The 21,383-nt window shown below is 37.1% G+C and overlaps 1 protein-coding gene across 1 annotated transcript in view; it reads left to right on the top strand.

Moving 5' to 3' along the window:
* The window catches only part of ITGB8 (integrin subunit beta 8), a gene marked incomplete at both ends in the record, with an annotated part of 51,611 nt that overhangs the window by 23,264 nt on the left and 6,964 nt on the right, over window positions 1-21,383 (top strand). Inside the window, 10 exons of the mRNA XM_080611448.1 lie at window positions 317-563; window positions 2,330-2,495; window positions 5,203-5,361; window positions 9,521-9,616; window positions 9,711-9,800; window positions 12,292-12,426; window positions 15,321-15,726; window positions 17,964-18,189; window positions 19,530-19,633; window positions 20,743-20,906. Of these exons, the coding sequence (XP_080467574.1) occupies window positions 317-563; window positions 2,330-2,495; window positions 5,203-5,361; window positions 9,521-9,616; window positions 9,711-9,800; window positions 12,292-12,426; window positions 15,321-15,726; window positions 17,964-18,189; window positions 19,530-19,633; window positions 20,743-20,906 (1,793 nt within the window). The remainder of the gene's footprint in view (window positions 1-316; window positions 564-2,329; window positions 2,496-5,202; window positions 5,362-9,520; window positions 9,617-9,710; window positions 9,801-12,291; window positions 12,427-15,320; window positions 15,727-17,963; window positions 18,190-19,529; window positions 19,634-20,742; window positions 20,907-21,383) is intronic.

The following is a 21,383-nucleotide window of genomic DNA, read 5'->3' as shown; positions in this document are numbered from 1 at the left end:
AACTGCATTTTGGAGCAATGCCAAAGGGATTCCATGACCATGAATTAGAAGAAATTGGGGAGAAGTCAGATTTTTACAATAAATTGCTCCGGCAAGTGAAAAAAAAAAAGCAACATGTTCTACAAAGAGCCCCTTTATGGCTTATATTTGAATGATGTTTCAAGGTTTCATTTTCTCTTGGGAGGTTTTCTTGTTTGTTTGTTTTCTGTTTGCTGCCATAAAGAGCTTTGTGCTGAGGTTGCTGCAAAACTAAATGTGTTTCTTAAGAGTGTCCATTAAAAATAGTAAATAAACTTATTTGTTTCCTTTGAATTAGGAAGTGAAGCAAACTTTATGTTAAAAGTTCGTCCTCTAGAGAAATACCCTGTGGATCTTTATTATTTAGTTGACGTCTCAGCCTCTATGCACAACAATATAGAAAAACTAAATTCCATTGGATTTGCTTTATCTAAAAAGATGGAGAATATTTCTCTTGATTTTCGACTTGGATTTGGATCCTACGTGGATAAAACTGTGTCACCCTATATTAGCATTCATCCAGGTAGAATCCATAACCAATGCAGGTATGTAGTCTTTGTATATTTACTGTACCACTGAGAAATTACTTAAGTACACAAATATGCATTATGCATATTTATTTTTAAAACTCTTCAGAATCTGCCTGTGTTTCGTTATACCTTGGTTCTCCAGTGGAGTTCCTAAGAAAATGCTGAAAGTTATTATATAATGATTACTTCTGAAAAATCTGCTGAGTGATTTCAGAAAAACTCTTTCCGTATCAGATAAAATGTGCTGGGTTGTTTTGGGGGGTTTTGGGTTTTGTTTTTTTTGGGGGGGGGGTTCAGCAAAACAAGCCAAATGACACGCTGCTTTGGTATACTTGAGTATGTTTTGCACTTAATTCTATAATCTAATGTTTTGTTCTTAGTTACTTTGCATATATGTTGCATATGTTGCCTAGATTCATCACAAAGTTTTGTACTTCCTGAATTAGGACTTCTGGTGTATGGTTGTGTATTCATGAACTCTTAGAATGCTACTTCTGTCCTGTGATACAGTTTCTTTCAGCTAATTTAATGAATAAAAGCAATCCTCTGATCTAATTCCACAGTTGTAATATGAATGAACTCCCATTTTAAATAAGAAAGTTGTTTTGGCTTGCGGTTCTTTTTTCATCCCATGTCTTTTCTTTCTTGTGTTCAACGCTTACATAAAGTGAGGGATCACTTCCAAAACCCGTGGGAGAACAAGATTATTCATGAGAAATTCAAATCTGTATAAACCATAATACTTGGAAAAGTGAATATTAACTGTTCATACCTTCTTGATTGTTACTATCTTTCCCGGGAAGGCATGATTCAAAGTTCTGTGAAGTCCATAAGTATCTTTTTTTATTTCAGTGGTGTTTGAATTGGGCACTAGGAGTGGAATTCATTAGGTCGATATAAATGTCTGTGTATAAAGCAGTCATCTAGACTGTGTAGTGAGTGGAGATCAATTAACACTTCTAGGACACGATTCAATTTGCCTAGAAGCAGATGTCTGAGGAAGTATTAATCCTTACAGTGCCAGTTTCTCTTTCTTGACTGTAAACTGAGTTGGGGGTGGGCAGGCTATAGTCTGGAGGCCTACACTGCTTCTTCAGTGACATAAACTCCACTGCTATAAATGGATTGCAGAGCAATGACCCAAGTAAGCGCTGTGGCACTAGCTTACTTACGTCAAACTTCATACTTCTCCCTTATGCGTAATTTCAAAGAGTATAATTTTCAGCTGTTATTGAAAGTGGAGTTTACCATCGCTTTAATTGTCACTAATCTCAGCATTCATTTTATATACTTACTGCTAGTGGATGTAGGAATTTATATTATATTTTAGTTTTGATCCAGTCACCTGTGTATCGATATATTAAAGGATCTTAATGCTGCAGTGTGATAGCTCTTTTTCAAAATAATGAAAAGCAAAGCTGTATCACTTGATAGACATTCCAAAACAGATTGTATACTCTCTGAGATCATGCCATTGCTCACGTTGTGTTTCTTTTCATTCTGGACAGAAATACTACATATATACTGTTACTATATTAAATTATATTATATACATTTCCATAAATGCCAAAAAAATACATTTTTTTCATAGTAAATGAGAATTAATTCTTACTGAACTTAATTAATGTGGAGTTATTCTTCTTTAAGTATTTCTTCTACTGTGCATCTATGCACTATGTAAATTAGTAACAGGATTTTATAGGTTAATAGGGATTCAGTATTTACAATTCAAATGGAAAATACAGAATATGTTAGACTTTTGCTTTTTTGATTTTTTACAGTGATTATAATTTAGATTGTATGCCTCCTCACGGTTATATTCACGTGCTATCCCTGACTGACAATATAGCAGAATTCAGAAATGCAGTAAATAAACAAAAAATTTCTGGGAATATTGATACACCTGAAGGGGGTTTTGATGCGATGCTCCAAGCAGCTGTGTGCCAGGTAAGGAGCTTATTAACAGAAGACTAAATGATAGTTCAGATGTGTGTGTATATATACGTGTATATATATATAGTTCATCATCATCATATATATAGTTAAACAGTGCTCAATATTCCTGATTTCAAAATGTCATTTCTAGGCCTGATAATAAGATTTCTTCCTCCTTTTCCATTATTTCCCCCTTAGCTATACATTTCTGTTTCCCATTGAAACTGAAAAAGGAGGGCCTAAGGGAATATTTGTCAGTATCGGTTAATGATGTTCTTCAAACTCTGGCTTTAAAAAGCCTAACTAACATAGGATGGACAATGAAAGCAACTGCTTCTTACTTGAAGAGTATTAAGTTCAGTTCACTACAAAATTAGTTTCAAAAATCATTAAAGCCCTCCTTGTATTCCTAAGTGAAATGTCAAAATACCTTTTTCTGAAAAACGTTTGAAAACTGAAGGATTGGTTACATATCTGCTTGTATAGATGAGGAAAACAAATGCATTTCAATGTATCTCAGGTTTTAAATAATTTATATTTGAAAACAATACGAAACAAGTAAAAATTAACTGTTGTATCTCAATAAAATTTCATCACCATCTCTCCATGCTGAAAAGGGTGGAAAAGATCTGCATCAGTAATTCCCAGGCCATAAGCATATTAAATAATAAGAATTTGTTTCTTCTAAAGGGCTATTTTGCATGTTGTTTGTCTTCTTTGCATAGTACTGCAATAGGAATTTTGAAAGTTGGCTGATTCATGGATTTGCTAATTCTCTACTCTTTCTGTTCTCTTAAAGAAAGTAATTCAGCTCGTGTCCAAATCGCAGGCTTAGTGTGTTTCTCATGTCTTGGGATGATGTCAGGACAATTCTTTTATTTTGTCCATCCTCACTTTTTTTTTTTTTTGAGCAGTAAAATGAATCGAGGACAGAAAGTAACTCAAACTATGCTAAAAATTAACAGTTTGGCCCAATTTTATTTTCAAATTTTGATGAGCTGTAAAACAGGTAAGTAAAAACCACTCTTCATAGACACTGTTATCATAACTGTTATAAAAAATCATTCTGAAGCTTTCAAAAATATCCTTAAAATTCAGTGTTTGTCGTTGGACACATCCCACGCTTACGACATGTGAGCTCTAGAATATATGCTTCCAAAAACAATAGAATGGAAATATGAGAATAGGGAGGTTTTCTTGCTAACTGAATTGTGATCCAAAATAGATGAGAACAATGTGCAATTCATAACTACCATAGTGAACTATAATTTAGATTAATGAGGACTCATTTTGCCTAGAGTAGAACTTCGTAACTTGCTCCATCTTGCTTTAGCCAATACAGCCCTGTTACAAGAGGTAGCAGGTTAGGTCATAAAGCTCCTTTAAAGTTTTGGTTGCTGTGATGTAGGTAAGTAGGAGTCTTGAGGTGACAAGGTGAAATGATGGGAATCAGGAACAAGAAGTTTCTGTGGTGTTGAAGGAGGAATTGGGCTTATTTTAGATACAAACTGCTTATAAATAAAACTTATGTCTTCTTTAGGGGAAATGCTGTCTAGATTTATCTGAGGGAGGTTCATGCCTAATGTATTAGCTGGAAAAGACACCACACTCCTCTGTACTTATCCCTACTGTTATAATTAATCTCCATTCAGAGGTAGGAGGGAATGAGCCTGAGAAGGGAGCTAAATCCCTCTCTGCAAAGCAAAGAAAGGAAGACAGAGAATAAGACAAAGCCTGGCTGAGTACGTGGGCTGTATTGCTGATACATGTTTTACATGAGATGAAAGATACCTGGACATGTTAATGGTAGAGGTGAGACAGAGTCATAGGATGGAGTAGCAAAAAAAGAGGAAAAGAGAGGAAAGCGGAATTAGTGAATAAGATGGAATAATCAAGAAAGGGAATCATGAAAAATAATATGTGTGATTTGTGTGTGCCTCTAGAGTTTAATTTAAAGGAGCCATTTATTTCTTGCAGGGAAATAAATGTTATGGAAATACAGGTTGGCACCTAACCCAGTTTAGGTATAGGCTTGCCCTTCTACATTTTCACTTCACTGAATTCCCAAAACACATTAAATCCACCCTTATAGATAATGCTTTGTTATTAATCCCTTAAGATGGTGGATAGATTAGTATTTTGCTGCATGATAATGAATTTCTCAATTTGCAGGTGCATGAAGACACACTCATTAATTTGTTGTTCATATTCAATGTCCTTTCTGGAAAGCTGTGTAAGAAAACAAAATTATGGAATGCTAAGAAAATAAAGTAGATATGTATAAAGTAAAAATAAAAGAAGCACCAACTACCAGTACAAATGAATGCATATTAACTGTTTGTAATGCTTTTTGGAGCATGGGGTGTTTTACAAATGCAGTTCATTTGCATTTGTATGTAACAGTGACACACCTGATGTGGCAGCTGTTAACCAAGCCCACTGTGTAATGCATGACCTACGTATGTTTTGAGAGATCATTCTAAAGAAAGATTTCAAAGCAAAGTGGTAGTGGATCACTGAGTACAGTGGTAGTTTTCAGGTGTAGGACATGATACACATTTCCACAGAAAATGCTTTATATAGCCTGACTTAAACTCAGTGCTGCTAAGCAGTGTAATATCTGAAACTAGATTTCCACATTCATTTTTCATGTTGTTAGTTATTATTTTAGAAAATAAGTAGTTAGTTATGCTGGGTTTTTTGTTGGTTTTTTTTTTAGAGCCATATTGGGTGGCGGAAAGAAGCAAAGCGACTGCTTCTTGTGATGACAGATCAAACTTCTCATCTGGCCCTTGATAGCAAATTAGCAGGGATTGTAATTCCCCATGATGGAAACTGTCATTTGAAAGATAACGTGTACATCAAAGCTACGAGTATGGTAAGGTATATGTCATAGATTCTGCCTTCAGAGAAGCAGTGTAAAACTACATAAAGGAGGAGTTAGATTGCTGTCAAAGCATTGCTCTTATTTCAGTTATCAGAATAGTATTTTTCTAGGTAGACAAATTGTGAAATAAAGAATCAATCACTTGGAACTATTGTCATTCTTTCTGTCTGTGATAAAGTATTTTGGAGTCTGAGACAACAGCACCCAGCAGAGGAGGTTATGTTACTGGTTTTGGTGTGTTTTTTTAATTGCCATCTAATTAACATTACACACATTTTGGTAAAATACATGTAGGAAATGCACTGTGTGGTATTTTGCACAAGAAGAAGCTGGTAAAATGTAAGAATTGCACAGTTCTGCTAATACGACCAAGGTAGTGGTCATGGTTTATGGTCACAGAGGCACAGCTGCATTGAATTTAAAGACTTAGTAGGAGTAGACCAGAAGATATACAGCAGCAATGTGTTAATTCAAACATGATAGACTAGAAAATATTCTTGTGCCACAAAGCTTTGTGGTGGTAGTGCAGCACTAAATACATTTGAATCTCATAGTATAAAGACAATCTGTGGTAATACATACCTGTGCAAAAATACTGTAGAAAATAATGCCTCTTTAGCAAATATTTTTAGCTTACAAAATAATTTATTCAAGAATTTATAAAGTAGTCATAAGTGATTGAAGAAATGATTTTTTCCCCTGAAATTTTTAATATTTAATAGTTTTGGCTATTTCCTTAAAAAATTATGAGTCATTTATATGAGAAAAATGAATCACTACTTACTTGCCATGTAATCATCAGAAAGCAGAATTATGAACTGTGGTATCATTGGAGCACATTACAGTTTTATTCTAGCTGCACTTAGTTAAAGTATATGGCCTGTGTTCAGCCCAAGCCAGCAACGTGCTGGTGAAGGCAGTGAGGGCTGCATGTAAATTAGACTTGACCTGAACTTAATCCCAGCAACTGCTGCCTACAAGGATGATGAGGCAGCAGGAAGCAACTGCCATATGGTGTGTGATCACGACATTTTGGGAGGTTTCTGGGAATCAGTGGGTGTTCCAGGACCTTGCTGAGTGGAGGAGAGAGCTGAGCATGTGCTAACAGGAAAGTTTTTGGATTTCAAATTATCTGATGTTCTTGCATTCATATACTTCCCCTGTCACCTCCTGGATATTCCCTCTCAGATGTCAGGATTATTTATTTTCCTCTAGCCAATCTGTTCAGTTTCAGTATTTTCAGAACAAGTCAAATCAGAGCTACTTGATAATTAAATGAAATGTCATGGAAAGCTGACACTTTTTTAAAAAATAGGTCATATGACATTTTTTTTGCCATTTTTTCTTTATCAATGCAATTTTGTTGTTCTATGCAAAATTAAAGAGCCATCTGTAATCACATTTTCCTACCTTGGTTTTCAGCTTCTGAGTCTTGAGAACATTTCATTTTGGAATATTTTTATTTCCTCCTTGTGCCAGTTAAGAGGACTTTGCTTTCTTTATTTGCATAAGCCTTTACATCAGAAATGTTTCCAGTCACATTTCTGCCTGTTTCTTTCTAACTTTTGCTAAGCAGTCACACAGTGTCAGCAAAAAAAGCATAAGACAGGAAAGAAATCTAGTCCATTTTAATTAGATCTGTGCTTGGTCAACTCCCTTTCTGAAATACTTAGCATCTGTATTATTTATCTTCACAGCTTAACACAGTGGGTTAAAATATTAAAATGAAAGATGTAATTGGAACAAGAAAGATGATATAAAGTACATTTTCCTGAGCTGTAGTGGGAAGAGATAAGGTGAAAATACATAAAGTACAGCAAGCTTTTCACAGCAAGCAAAGTGAGGCTTCACAACCAACCAACAGTTTCTTATGTTATCTTTCCATATGCTTAAATGAAAAAGATAAGTGTGGGTCTGCTGATGTTTGTTTGGTTAGATTTTTTTTAGTATCCCTTCTAAAATTAAGAAAATTTTTCTTTCTAACTTGAAGTGAGACTTTAATGTACTGCTAACCAAGCTGGACACTGTAATGAGTTAGAGCTGACAAGTAGAATAAAGTTCAGCATTATTTGTAAGCAGACTAAGTACCTTGGAGATCCAGTCCCTGCAACCCTTGCACATCTATGCATATCATCTCTTGACTTCAGTAAGCTCCATCTGAGTAAGTTTCGGTTTCATGAGCACTTGGAAACCCATCTCTGATACTACTGATCCCAGAGTCCTGCTGTTAGTTGCCAAGATGTTGAGGGGCCTCTCTGCTGGAATTCGGGCATGTCAAATCTCAGTTGTTAAGGAGGAAGACTGATTTAATTGACCACCATCTCATGATACTTTGACACCACCTGTCCTTCACATGCTGACAGTGCAGGTAGTGTTTACAGAATGTCTGGATTCACTCTCCCTTGTCCTGGGACCACTTGGTGAGTCTAGGATTTGCTAGCCAGCTGCATGTGTCCTGTAGGATTGTGCAGCACAATGGAGGCCCTATCACTGTGCTCTGTGGTCATGGAGAAGGAAGGAGGGCTTAGTACTAAGTTGCAAGCTACTGAAGATGGCAGCAAAACTACTGCTGCTGCAGTTCACCCACAACTGCTGTGTAGTGGGAATGCATGCTCACTGGATCCTCATGTATGGCACACTCCCCAGTTGAAGCTAGAAGAAGGCCCATTTATTGCTGTGTTACCTTCCTTTCATCGCTTATCTTAAAGAATATAATCTCTTACCAAAGGGTGGAAAAGTAGACAGAGGTGTGGACCATGGCTAAGATCAAGCCTTTGTTCTTTCTATATGAGGCTCATTATAATGGTGTGATATGATGGAAAATTAATTTTGCCTCCTTGCTATCTCAGCTGTCTTGGCATTCAGATTACAGTTAGGAAAGCAGTTGACTTGCAGGGTGCCTTGAGTAACAAGTGGTACTCTGGGGAGAAATGAATTGTGCAGGGTAACTTGAGTATGGTTTTGTAAGAGAGAGACAATATGCAGCAGATGGTGAAAAATACCAGGAAGAGAAACACAGCAGAAGTATGTGGGGGGAAAGAGGCTGAAGGACCTGACATCAATAGAGGTGTCCAGATGAAATCTTTGTGAGGGGAAACACAGTTCAAGTCCCCAGTCACTTCTCTATGTTTAGTCATGAATTTTAGGTATTGAATTTGCTTCTTGAGAAGTATTCACAGATGTGTGATAAGTAAGCAGTGATTTTCAGATACAGTTTGTTTTAGTGAACTGGAACTGGAGAGATCTCACATAGCCCAGGTGTGAGGTGTGCAAAGCCCACTGGGACCACAAACATCCTTGTGCTTCCCCAGATCTTGGATGAAAGTATAGGCATCTCTTGTTCCCAAACCCATGTCAGATCTCTCAATGAGAAGTGTAGAAAGGCAGGTCACCTGCACAGGACACGCCATCATAGGTACCTCACCAAATAGAGCAATGTCATTATTGGGGAGAGACATGAAACTCATGCTATCGTCTTTAAGAATGAGTGTGGTTAAGAAAATGTAGCAGGTCATTGCAGTGAGGAGTGGAGGCATTATTCCTAGGGCAGGTCTTGGACATACAGAGGAGGAGAAAGTTGTCAGCTCTAAGTAAGATATGTGCAGAATACTGACATTGCTAGAACCTGACCCAGTGGCTGCATTTAGTTGATGTGTCTGATCCATGGTGCCAAAATACATTTCTGAGAAACAAGATTACTCATTAATTACTTGCCTTGCTGTTCCCAAAAGCGTACTTAATCTCAGTTTCCTTATGTTGTACTTTCTCCCTGAGTTTTTCACAAGAACCTACCTGTCATTCTGAGGAATCTTGTTCTAGATGGATCAGGGACAACATCATATTTCTTAAGCATCAAACTCAAAACAATAAAATAATACTATATGAGTTATTTCTCCCACTGTGCGACTTCTCTATATAGTTGGTAACAGTAAATGGCCTGTTACAGTCTGTGTGATTCCTTAGTAATGTTTTTTGTCATGATGTGTTTATTTGGTTCGTCCCACCATGTTTTGTAACTAGGCCTAGCATTTCTCTGTACTTTTAGAAATAAGGATTGGGGTGGGTTTGGAATCCTGCATTGTGTTCTATGCTAAATATAAGGCTTTTACCTACTAATCTGCAGTCTTCTCTTTTCTGGTATATTTTGCAGGAGCATCCATCTCTTGGCCAGCTCTCTGAAAAGTTGATTGACAATAACATCAATGTTATTTTTGCAGTTCAAGGAAGCCAGTTCCACTGGTATAAAGTAGGTTAGAAACTTGATTTCTTTTTCCAATTTTACAAGTACAATAGTCATATTAAAAATTAAAACTGTTCATAAATCATTGTATTTTTCATAGGATCTATTGCCTCTGTTGCCTGGTACTGTTGCAAGACAGATAGAATCACAAGCAGCAAATCTCAATGATTTGGTGGTAGACGCCTATCAGGTATGAAGAGAATGGTAGTGTTATATGCTGTATTTGTTCAGGGATTTTTACCTTTCATAGTCTAAAGCTGGAATTTCTAGGATTTTGGCATCTATCTGAAGTCCACAAGGGCAAGTTCCCTACTTTTCTGAATGTCTAGATTGGTGGATGACACTGTCCCACAATGGCTGTCAAATTCACAGGCTGTCAGGGTCTCAAAGCTAAGAGCTAGCACTTTTTCCTTTCTAAGGGTACTTCTAAATAAGCTGTTTGATTTTCTGCATCTGTTGCCATGTAACTTCAAAAGAAATATCTGATATATTTGAATTTTGGCATTCCTTAGTTCATAGACCAAACACCACTGTCTAGGCACCATATAAATTCAGTGCAAAAAGATAGTGCAGTATCAAGAGAGTTTTACAGCATAATTCTTAGAACATGGATAACAGGTAGGAAACTACAAGGAGGTAGTTTGAATTAACGGTGGATATTGTGGAAAGCACAAAGCAGGGTAATGACTTGGGGTTTTGAAGGATGGCAGTGTGGAAGACTTTTGATACGGCTTTGGGAGGGAACAGTGGAAATGGCTCTTACCTGGAGTTCTCAACTGCAAGTAATAGTATGGGAAAGAGAACGCAATAGTATGGGAAGAGCATGAAGTCATTTTCCACAAATGATAGACAGTGAATGGCAGCTTGAAACTGGAAATTGGTATTCTGATAGTGAGTGAAAGATAGTCTGGTAAGAGTGGGCATAAATAGCTTTGAAAGTGAAGCCAAGTATGAATGCTGTTAAGGTGTGCAAGGTACACAAACATGCGAGTTCCAACAATTGAAAAATCAGTTACAAAGCTATATGCAAGGTATCAACATGTATCACATTACTTTTAATTAGTTGGACATCAGATGCTGAAATTATCCATTTTACTAGGTTAACCATCTAAATCAGGCTATTTGCTTTCAGCAAATTGGCTATAATGAAAAGCCCAGTCCCATGTCTATTCCTAGTCAATAGAGTGGTTTTGTGCACAGTTTTCTCACTGTCATGTTGGCAACATCATGCAGAAGGTAAAGACACTCAAAAGCAGAGGAAAAAATTGTGATGTTCTCACTGCTACTGTACTTTCTCTTATAAAATCAAGAAATGTCTTTTTGAATATGGAGGTTTGCAGGAAATTGCTGGCAAAAAAAACTTCAAGATCATAGTCCTTTTATATGCCACTTTTACACACTATCTCAGTTTTTAGAGCACAACGAAGGGTGAACATACTAGGAGAGGAAACAAACATTTACAAAACAAGGACTTAATTCAGTGAAAGATTCAAGGGGACTTTCCTGCTCCAACCACCCCCAGTTTGCTCTTGCCTTATTTTCATTTTTTAGGCAGTGTCTTCCTTCCCATCCTAAACTTCACTGGATTTTATACTTTGAGATTTTTATCCTAGTTTAGGGGCTTTTAGTATACAAACACACAGTGAACAGGGCTTGCATGTTTTGCTTTCTTGAAAGCAAAAGTACTTAAATAAGAAAATAAATTGTTATGTTCAATGGCAGTGGGCCTCTTGCACTCTTGTTCTAGGCAGGCAAACCTTAGGCTTAGTTGTGGAAAACCCTAGCTGAAAATCCCTGGCTAAAAAGCCAAAGATGAGTCACTAATTTTCAGAAAGTTGCCAAGATAAACGTGTTCATATCCATGTAATTAAATTTCCAGTTGTAGCAGTAAAAGTGTCCTATTAAACTAATTTTTTTATACTAATATGCCAGGAATTTTAATAATCTTTGTGCAGTTTTCAGCTCATAGGTTTGTACAGAGTTTTAATGAATTTTTAAAAGATCAAGAAGCAATATTTCTTCTTGTAAGGAAGTAGGATTATAGAGCATGCAGTAAACACAAATTGCAAAGTAGCCAGCTTTTTCATTATTTTATATTTCAGAAAGCCCTAATGGGAATCAACCAGTTGTTGACATGTATAGATCTACCTGACCCAAATAAATCAGTAAGAATAATTGCAATAAGCCTCCAGATCACCCTAAGTTTTGTTCAGAGAAAACTTTTCAAGACAGATGCAAAATATCAGAAGTTTAGAAAAAATCAAGTCAATTAGGAACCTTTTCTGCTGGATAATAATAGTTGTATGTATGTTTACTGTTTTATTTTCAATGTGTGGTAAAAGGCAGTATAGCCTCTCAGACAATAAACAGGTTTTGTTGCACATGGTTGTTACAATAGATTTTCAAATTGCAAAAAATACAGTTTCAGAACCATTTTCGAAAAACTGAAAGCATTTTTTATCTGGAAAACGTAATCTTCTTCATCAGAATTACCAGTTCACTGTTTCTGTATATTTGGAATGTAATCGGGTCTTTATATGGGAAACAATGCTTTAATTCATGCCTTTATTCACACAGAAAAGCTTTCTTCATTTTTAGTCAGTCACAGTACTTGGTGTTAGTCACTGATGCACATTAGATGTTGAGATACAGTGCAACTAAAACTTGTTTTCTGGTTACAGAAACTGATCTCTGAAGTGAAAATTCAAGTGGATAACCAGATCCAAGGACTCAATTTTAATATCACTGCAATCTGTCCTGATGGAAGTAAAAAAACTGCCATGGAAGGATGTAAAAATGTGGGATATAATAAAGAAGTATGTCAATAGTTCTTGTTCAAGCAACTGACATGCTTATTTTTCTGTTTGGTTAGGTTTCAGTGGTTTGAAATCTTCTAGGGATTTATTTAAACTGAAAATGGATTTATGTGATTAATTATCACAGACTCTCTATTATTCTCTGGCTTTATTTTTCCTGAATCTTATTTTAATTCTCACTAATCTTGTGGAACTATGGCTCAAAGCTTTTCTTGAAAGCTAGCATCCATTAAAACTCTCCTCCTTTGTCCTCCATGGAGCACAATGGCCATGTTCATTGTGATGAAATCTGTATGTAAAGACATTGAAAGATAATCACCCAATGGAAAAGAATCACTGGAATTTGTGTTCCTTGGGTCTGTACTAGATGCCACCTTTTCCTCTCCTTGGTTTAGTAGTCTTCATGTACAGTCAGGGTTGTGGATAATTGGTTTATTTTATAAATCAACTTCATAAAATTACTTATCCCCATTTGGATCAGTGCCATCTATTGAATGAAATGGATTGTAAAACTGGAGCATCATGCACCATGAAAATGAGGGGGAAGATGTCTGGCTAATGTAAAGAACATGGTTTTCTTCCCAGAACAACTTCTCTGTGCCTTGATATATTTATTGAATTCCTTGGATGAGTAGAGTAATTCATTTAGCTTGCCAGGAAGAGGTTTGTGTTTCTGGAGAGTAGGGTCAAGGAGTTCTTTCCTTCTTCACATGTACATACATCTCGATGTGATTTCACTTGTGTCTGTGTGAGTAAAAATAGCAAAACAAATCAGTAGATTGAATGTGTGCATCTTAAATACGTTCATTTATATGGATTTTATTCTCTTGTGAATTTTGTCTGCATGACTTGCTACTGGTTAGCTTCTACAGTTTAAGGGAGATTTGGTGTGGTTTTCTTCTCAAGTCTTCTCTTCTCCAGTGTTGTTCCCTGTGCATGTCATAAGAAATAAGGCTGGAATTTGTTCTGTTTAATGAAAAAGAAAATATTTATATCTGTTTCTTTTTAACAAAAAGCCAGGCCAGTTGGTTGTAAAAGATTGCATGTGGTCCTAAACCTCAACTGCTGTTGAAAAGGAGCCACCCTCAAGAGATTAATTTATTTTAACTGTAAATCCTCCTTTCAGTATTTGTTTACAGGCTTTTCCTTCATTTTCACATTGCTTGCATTGTCTGATCCTTCTTCCTTCCTTTTCTTACCAAAACAAAGTGTTTTTTATTCTGGAAGAATCCTACGGTGCAAAACTAACCGGCTATTAGCAAGTGTTCATGGTGTTGCAATTAGTCACAATGTGCTTAATCTTTCTGCTGCTATGTTCAGACCCATCAGATTTCACAACTCATACTCAAGACGTGATTTGCCCTTCCCTCCCATCTGCCTGTCATTCCTCCAATATTGTGTTGTACATGAAGACAACGTTTTCTAGCAGGGCTCTGTGTTAAATTAAAAGCACATTCTCTAGCTGCAGCCTGTCCTCCTTGCATGATACGCACCTGCTGTATGAATTCATTACTGCATAGCCACACTTTTGTCCCAAAACCAAAGCCTACACCGAGAGTGTAGGCAACTGAGGGGTTGTGTGTGTAGTGCTGCATTTGAGAAACAAGAAGAAAAGCAAAGGGTGAGACAAAGCCCGAGTGCCCCCTTGTTACAACATTAAGCACAAGCTGCACAGCATTCTTCTCCTGTTGTCCGTGTAGGCAGCCACAGCCCAGCTCACCACAAAGCCACCATTGTCCCCAAGGCCTTGGCTGTTCTCATGTGGGAGCACAGCGGGAGTGGCAGACAGTGATGAGAAATGAATGGCCTTAGTCTTTGTGGGTAGTTTCAACCTTGTATGTAATCTGTTTCTTAGGTTTTCTCTTTTTTTACTTGGAAGTGTTTGTTCTTTGGTGGTGAGGAGTAGAGGTATTTGCTCCTCTTGAGTCTCCTTTCTCATCTTTCCTCTTGGTTATATTTTCTCTGTGAGAAGGCAAGGAAGAGTTGTTTTACATCAGCAGGATAAATAGCCTTAGTGAGAATACCCTGTCGTAAGCCCAGATAAATCCCAATTTTGAAATACAAGATTGCTATCCAGTCAGAACCATCAAAGAGTTTTGGTAGTGAGGCAAACTCTGTGGCAGTCATCTACTCACCAAAATTATTCAGGGTCCTGGAAAGCCACACAGGCTGCTGCTGCAGTGGGTACTACCAGGGTGAGGACCTGCAGCATGGTTGTGATGTCCATGACACAGCCACAGTGTCATGGCCACATGGCCAGGACACTGGGTCCACTCTGAAGCAGCACTTGGTCTGCCCAGGACCACAAAAGCATTAAGACTGTTTTGCATGATCCCCATTGCAAGAATTGGGAAAAATAAGCTCCTGCTAAGGCGTGAGCCATTTCTGGGTTTTAATAGGAGTAGATAGGGCCATGACAAAAAACTGTGGTTTCTATTTTCACAGACTATTTCTGCAGCAAGAACATTCATTATACATCCTTTTTATAAAGAGTATCTTTTTCTGTTTGTGTATTGTCTTACTGAATCCAGTCTCAGTTCTCATCTGAGTATTTCTAAAATATAGCGGAACATACACATTAAATAATAACAGGAGGATGATGATGGTAATTCTGTTGCTATTTAACATGTCTTAAACTTGTCTTCTGCAGCTGTGCTTTCTTAACATGAAAAGTAGACTGCTGTCAGTCTTACATTATTAGGATTTTAACTGTATTTGTGATTCCTATCATTACTAGTGTATCATATTTGACAAATGGCCACTGTGTATTTTGTCATTATTAGCTAGTGCACATTTGTATACAGTGTCAGATTCTGCTTTATTTATGTGTCAAAAATTTTATGCAATTTATAGGAAATAATAATGGTGTAAAATCTGTCTTTATTTCTTCTTAGGTACTTTTCAATGTATCAGTTACAATGAAAGGATGCGATACAACTGGAGGAAGACAATATGCAATACTTAAACCTATTGGTTTCAATGAAACCGCCATTGTTAATGTGCAGAAAAGCTGTGCTTGTCAGTATGGAGACAGTGCAAGGCACAAAAGAGTATGGACTGATGAAACTTTTCCTGATGGCAAACAGTCCCCTTGTAGTGACAGTAACTGTAGCTTTAATAGAGATACACTTCCTTCTGAGAGGTGCAGACAACACCAGGACCAGCCCATCTGCAGTGGTCAAGGAAATTGCATAGATGGAAAATGTTTCTGCTACAAAAACAAGCTAGGCAAGGTGTTTGGCAAGTACTGTGAAATGGATGACTTTTCCTGCCCATATCACCAGGGAAACTTATGTTCTGGTAAGATGCAGAGTTTATGTCTGTATTTTCTTTTTTTGGTTTTGTTTTGTTTTCTGAAGTTTATATATATGCTGCAGCTGAAAACAATGATGTAATGCTGTCAGGTGCTAGAACTCTGTGTGCAGGATTAGGGTGTGAAATGTTCTGAACAGCCTGGTAGGAATTCTGGAATCCTGGGCTTTGTTTGCCACAGAGTTATGCACTGTCTTCTAAACTTCAGCCCTGCTTTTTAGGGGATTTATTGAGTTATTTTTAAGTTTAACTATTTTAAGATTTAAATCTCAAACTTCCTCAGAAGTAACGATACTGATATCTTGGATAAAATGGTAACATTATTCCAGAATGTAAATTGATATATTTCAGAGTGGTGGGAATAGAGATGCTAAGAGATAGGAAGGAATCATAACTTCCAGATGAGGATCTGATTTTCTTACACCCTAAATCAGACTTGTGGAAGATACAGTGACACTTGATTCAAATAACTGATAAGTATGGTAAAACTGTTCAGAAAAGGAGAGTGTCAGTGAAACATAAACAGGGAGAGTTGTTAGAAATTCTTATTCTTTTTGTGGCCTACTTTATGTTTTTTAAAGAAAACATGCAAATGAAAATTGCCTATGAACAAAATACAAAATATGTACTTCTAAGTTAGTGTTAGAAAGGAAAAATGGGATTGAATCAGTATCATTAATGTATCACTACTGGATTTTTTTTTCCCCTCAGAAGTAATTAAACATTTTAAAATATGTACTGCTGTTCTGCATTCTTTTATTTCACTGTATATTAACCAGTGATGAATTAAGGGACTAATTTTTTCATCCACAGTTTCATAAACTGAGAGTAATACTGTGGACTTCAGTAAAGTTACTTTGGTTTTGCTCTGCTGGTGACTGTGAACTTTACATAAAATGAAGAGAAATAATGTTACCTAGTCCTTTAAATACTTCATTGCAACAAAAAGTCTTGCATTTCATCTTCTCACTCTTCTTCCTAACCCACTTTGCAAATTTATTATCTTTGTCATAAGCAAACCTCCTAAATTTACAAGTTCCTAAAGCCTAAAATACCGTGCCCTGGTTGGCAGAGGAGCCAGTGAGATCTTTGTATAAGAGTTGTTGGAGACTGTCACCTGTACGGAGTTCTGCTATAGGCTACCACAAGGGGAACCTGTTGCCCGGAGCCATGGCTGGGCAGCATGCCTCTTTGTGGGATGTTTTCCAGTGCAAAGCCTTGCTCTGGTATGTCCTGGGATGCCTTTCCTCTCTCCATTTTGCCCAGCCCAGGCAAAAAATGGGGCAGCCTATACCTTGGCCTGACTCCAGGACAGATCCTGTCTGTTAGGTGGCACTGTCTCCCTACAGCTGCTCTGTGGATTCCTGGAGCACAAGAAGGGCCATCACAGTCTGTGTGAAACTGAAGTACTGCTGAGGTGTAGTTAAGGAGACCTCATGAGATTTCCTAGGCCTGCCAGTGCTTTATGTGATCTCTGTTTCTGTATTTCCTAAGGGTGCTCTCACATGCTGTAAAAATGTGGCTAAACATTATCAGCAGGTTAGTTATGCGCCTGCCTAAATGTGCCACAATATGGAAAACGTGGATTTTACCCTAAAGTTCACACTGTTTTGCCTACAAAATTGTAAAGGCCACCAGAGATTCTTAGAGCCTTTGAGTCCTTCATGCTGTCTATTTTAAGTTCTTATTAAATAACCTACAGTTCATAAGCACAGCATATCTACCTGTCCAGCTCAGTCATCTGTCCTTTAGAAAGGCAGGAACCAGTGTTGTCAAACATGCTTCTGAAAAGTTAAAAAACCCAGCCTGGCATGTTCACATGAACTTGATACTCCTTCGTCTACTGAATCTTTCTGTTCATTTGATTTGAATGGTTTCTTGCTAAAGAAAAGTTTGTTTAGTTTGGCTGAAGACCATTTTCCTGATCATTATGTAATTTTTAATCCCCACTGCTTTGATCCAAGGCAACAGGGAAAAATTTTAGTAAGAGGTGTTAAGGATGACATCAAGGTAGAAGCTTTTGCTCAACTTAACAAACAGCAACCATAAATATGTATCATGCTGGTAATTTCAGTCAAATCATTACTTTAAAAATTAATTAGCAAGCCAAGGTCTAAATTAGCTCTGTTTAACGTAAAGCACCAACAATACAAATGTATGCACATGAAAATTGACTTCCTGTGTTTTCATGAAAGTGTATGACTCAGGGCTATCTGCTGTTGTAGGTAATGGTGAGTGTGAAGCTGGTAAATGCAAATGCTTCACTGGCTGGGAAGGTGACCGTTGCCATTGCTCGTTACAATCAGCAAAGTACTGCCTGAATTCAAATGGCCAAATTTGCAGTGGAAGAGGAAAATGTGTATGTGGAAAGTGTGAGTGCACAGATGTAAGAAGCTTTGGCCGTTTGTGTGAATATTGCCCTACTTGTAACAAAGCCTGTGAAGAAAACTGGTAAGTTTCTTGTGCTAGACTTGACTTTTTAACTCTGAAGGGTTGAAACTAGAATTATTTCTGCTTGGCTAGATATGTGCTACATGTGTTAGATATTTAGTTTAGGAAATGGAAATAATTTACGCTTGTGACTTTTCTCTATGTAACTGAAGGGTTCACGCTGGCAATTAAGAGAATTGCATGTCTGTATCTGTGTTCACCTGTCTGTGTCCTATTTTCAGCTTTCTGAAGTCAAAAGAAGTGTGTCCTATGAGTATTGTTTTTTCATACATTTATTAAACGATTGTTCTTCATATGAAATCTGGGCAAGAAATAAAGCTTGTGAATCTGGAGTTTTAAAATGGACAGTAGAGCCTACTCTTGAATGCCACCAAGTGCAGTAGTCTCCAAATTTGTTTTTTGCACATTTCTTGTGCTTCTTAGATGAAAGAAGGAGGTGTGAGTATTGAACAAGAGCAGTAAGTGTGCATTATCATTGCCACTGCTCAGCAGAGCAGGGCTGGTCTTACACAGAGATCAACATTCTCTGCTACTCAGTTTTATTCGTTGCTGTGCTAGTTTTAAAGTATGTCATTTTTTCTTGCCCTTGTAAAAAAAGGAACAGTGTGAAGGTTAAAATGAGCAGTCCAAGGAGAAGAGAAGCTAGACCAAGCCCTCAGTGGCTTTAAGCCAGCATCACTGAATGGTGGGCCATGTCTGAAAAGGTGACTGCTAAGACTTCACTGTATAAAATGTGTTTAGTGCAGCTGGCTTACACTTGTTCAAAGTCTGTGAAATGTGAACTGTGAAATGTGTGCCTTTAATAAATTCAGAACATGGCATAGTCAGGGCTTTTGCAGGATAACTGGTGGTGTCCATCCTCAGCAAGGCTATACAGTGAAGATGGTAGGTAAAACTGACAGTGCTGGCTCACACTGTGCTGCTGACCCCTTGAACTACCCAGCAGTGGGAACTTAGATGGCTTTGTCTTAACATAGCATCCAGAAAAATACTAACAAAGCTGTGTTTCCTACACCTATCCGCCTTTCAGTTCCAGCATGCATCTCAATGATATTTCCCCTGGAAAACTCACATCTCAAAATGCAGAGCAGAGGCCAGATGAAGGTGGCTGGAAGCATGTTTTACTTTACAACTTCTGACTAGTTTGTTCAGTGAAGCATCACAAGGATAAAATGCTAAGAAAGGCATCACATTTCAGAAAGGAATAAATAAATGTTGCAATGTTTTTAGTAACAGCAGGAAAGCATTATGTACAAGCAATACATCAGCCTGTTGATACCATCTCTGTAAGGGGAATGCAGAGAAAGACATAGGTTTTTAATTAAATCTTTATTTTACAGGAATTGTGTTCAGTGCCATCATTCTAACAATGCATCCCAAGCAAAACTTGACCAATGCACAGCCTCATGCTCTTACCTGCTGCATTATATTGACCAAACTTCAGGTATGTAACATTTTCTAGGTAATTTTAATGACATGATAATCTGTTGGGATTAATAATAGAATTTACCACTGTTACAGTGTCTTTCAAAAGTGTGTCGTATTATCACAATAACGAAAGAAGAAAGCAGGAAAAAGAGAAAAATCACTCATATTTTTAGGGAAAGTAGAAGATAAATAATAACAGGAAATGCGATTGGCAAGCATTGCTAGATCAGATTTCCCACCTCCTTGAGGAGTCACATTGAATAATAATGAATCCTGCTTGAGCAATGCTTAAAGAAATATTTATAAAAATATGCTATGGTATATAGTATATTTTATTGCTTTGAATATGCTTAAATTATTTGACATCACCAGAAATGAGGAAGAATGAAGTAGAATGCTTACCTCATGTTCAGTAATGTTTAAATATTCCTTTCAAGTATAAAATACTTTATAGTTATGAGGGCTCGGAAAGAATACATTTTCTTTCATAAAATCTCTTAGAGCTCAGTCAGTACATGCTGCAACAAAAATGCAGGTAAATGGTTACCTTTTGTCACTTCATATAGTTGTACCTCTTTTTATCTTGTGAGAAAATTAACTGTGAATACTTTTCTCATAACTTTAGAATTAATTAATAAAGCTTACTGTGTGAAAGAGGTCTACCAGTGGGGAGAGCACTGGACAAGGATTCAATAAACCACTTTTTCTGACATATTTCACCAATGATCTACACTCTAATCTTGTGAAGGTTAAACTGGCTTGGCCCTGTATGTCTCTAACACTTCATCCTATATTTCAGCTATAAACTGAGTGGTTTACAAAGAATTTATGGTTGTCAACACAATGAAGCCTAAGTCTCAGTTTCGTAGATTAAAGGAATAATAGTTCCACCATTTTTCTACAGCAGATCTTAATCAAAATTCCCTTTTTTGATATGCCCGCTTTAAAAGCTTGTATATGGCAACTTTTCCCCTTCACTTCCCTTAAGTTATTTTCCCTTAACTTTTATCAAGCTAGTGTTACATTTATGTGACATTACTAGGCAGCGGTCAATATACCTGTTGTTTGAGGGATGTGCCTATTCCATACATTAGACTTTACACTAGTGTTTTCCTTTCATTGCAGAATGTTTCCCTGGACGGAGCTACTTTAGAGTCTTTTCCATAATCTTTATAGTTACCTTTCTGATTGGGTTGCTTGTTGTCCTTATCATCAGGCAAATAATTCTGCAGGGGAGTAGCAATAAAATTAAATCTTCAGCTGATTACAGAGTATCTGCAACAAAGAAGGTAATTGATTTCAATAGCCATTATATTCAGTAATCTTTTTCTTGCATATACAAGTTAGCTAATCATTGACAAAATTGTATCTTCTCCTTCAAGGATAAGATGTTTTTGCCTACTGTTTGTACAAGAACAGTAACATACAGACGTGACAAACCAGAGGAAATAAATATCAACATCAGCAAGTTACGATTAAATGAAACTTTCAAGTGTGAATTCTGAAGACAGTGTGTTTTCTGCAAATGTCTGTTTCCATCACACTCAACTTTTTTAAAGTTATCTTCTGTACTCCGTCGGAGTTGTGACTGTTGCCACATGGTTTTGTGTCCTGCAATGCTGAATACTGTAACCAAGTCACATGTAAGCATATTCACATAATGTGACTATGTTTGAAACTATAGCTGCTGTATTTTTTTAATGATTTATTTTTTTGGAAAGAGAAATGTGCATTACTACTGTTCAGGAACATTAGTGTTGATGTAG

Source organism: Psittacula echo, assembly GCF_963264785.1.
Source record: "Psittacula echo genome assembly, chromosome: 2".
NCBI lineage: Eukaryota > Metazoa > Chordata > Aves > Psittaciformes > Psittacidae > Psittacula > Psittacula echo.
This window is presented reverse-complemented; position numbering and strand designations above follow the sequence as displayed.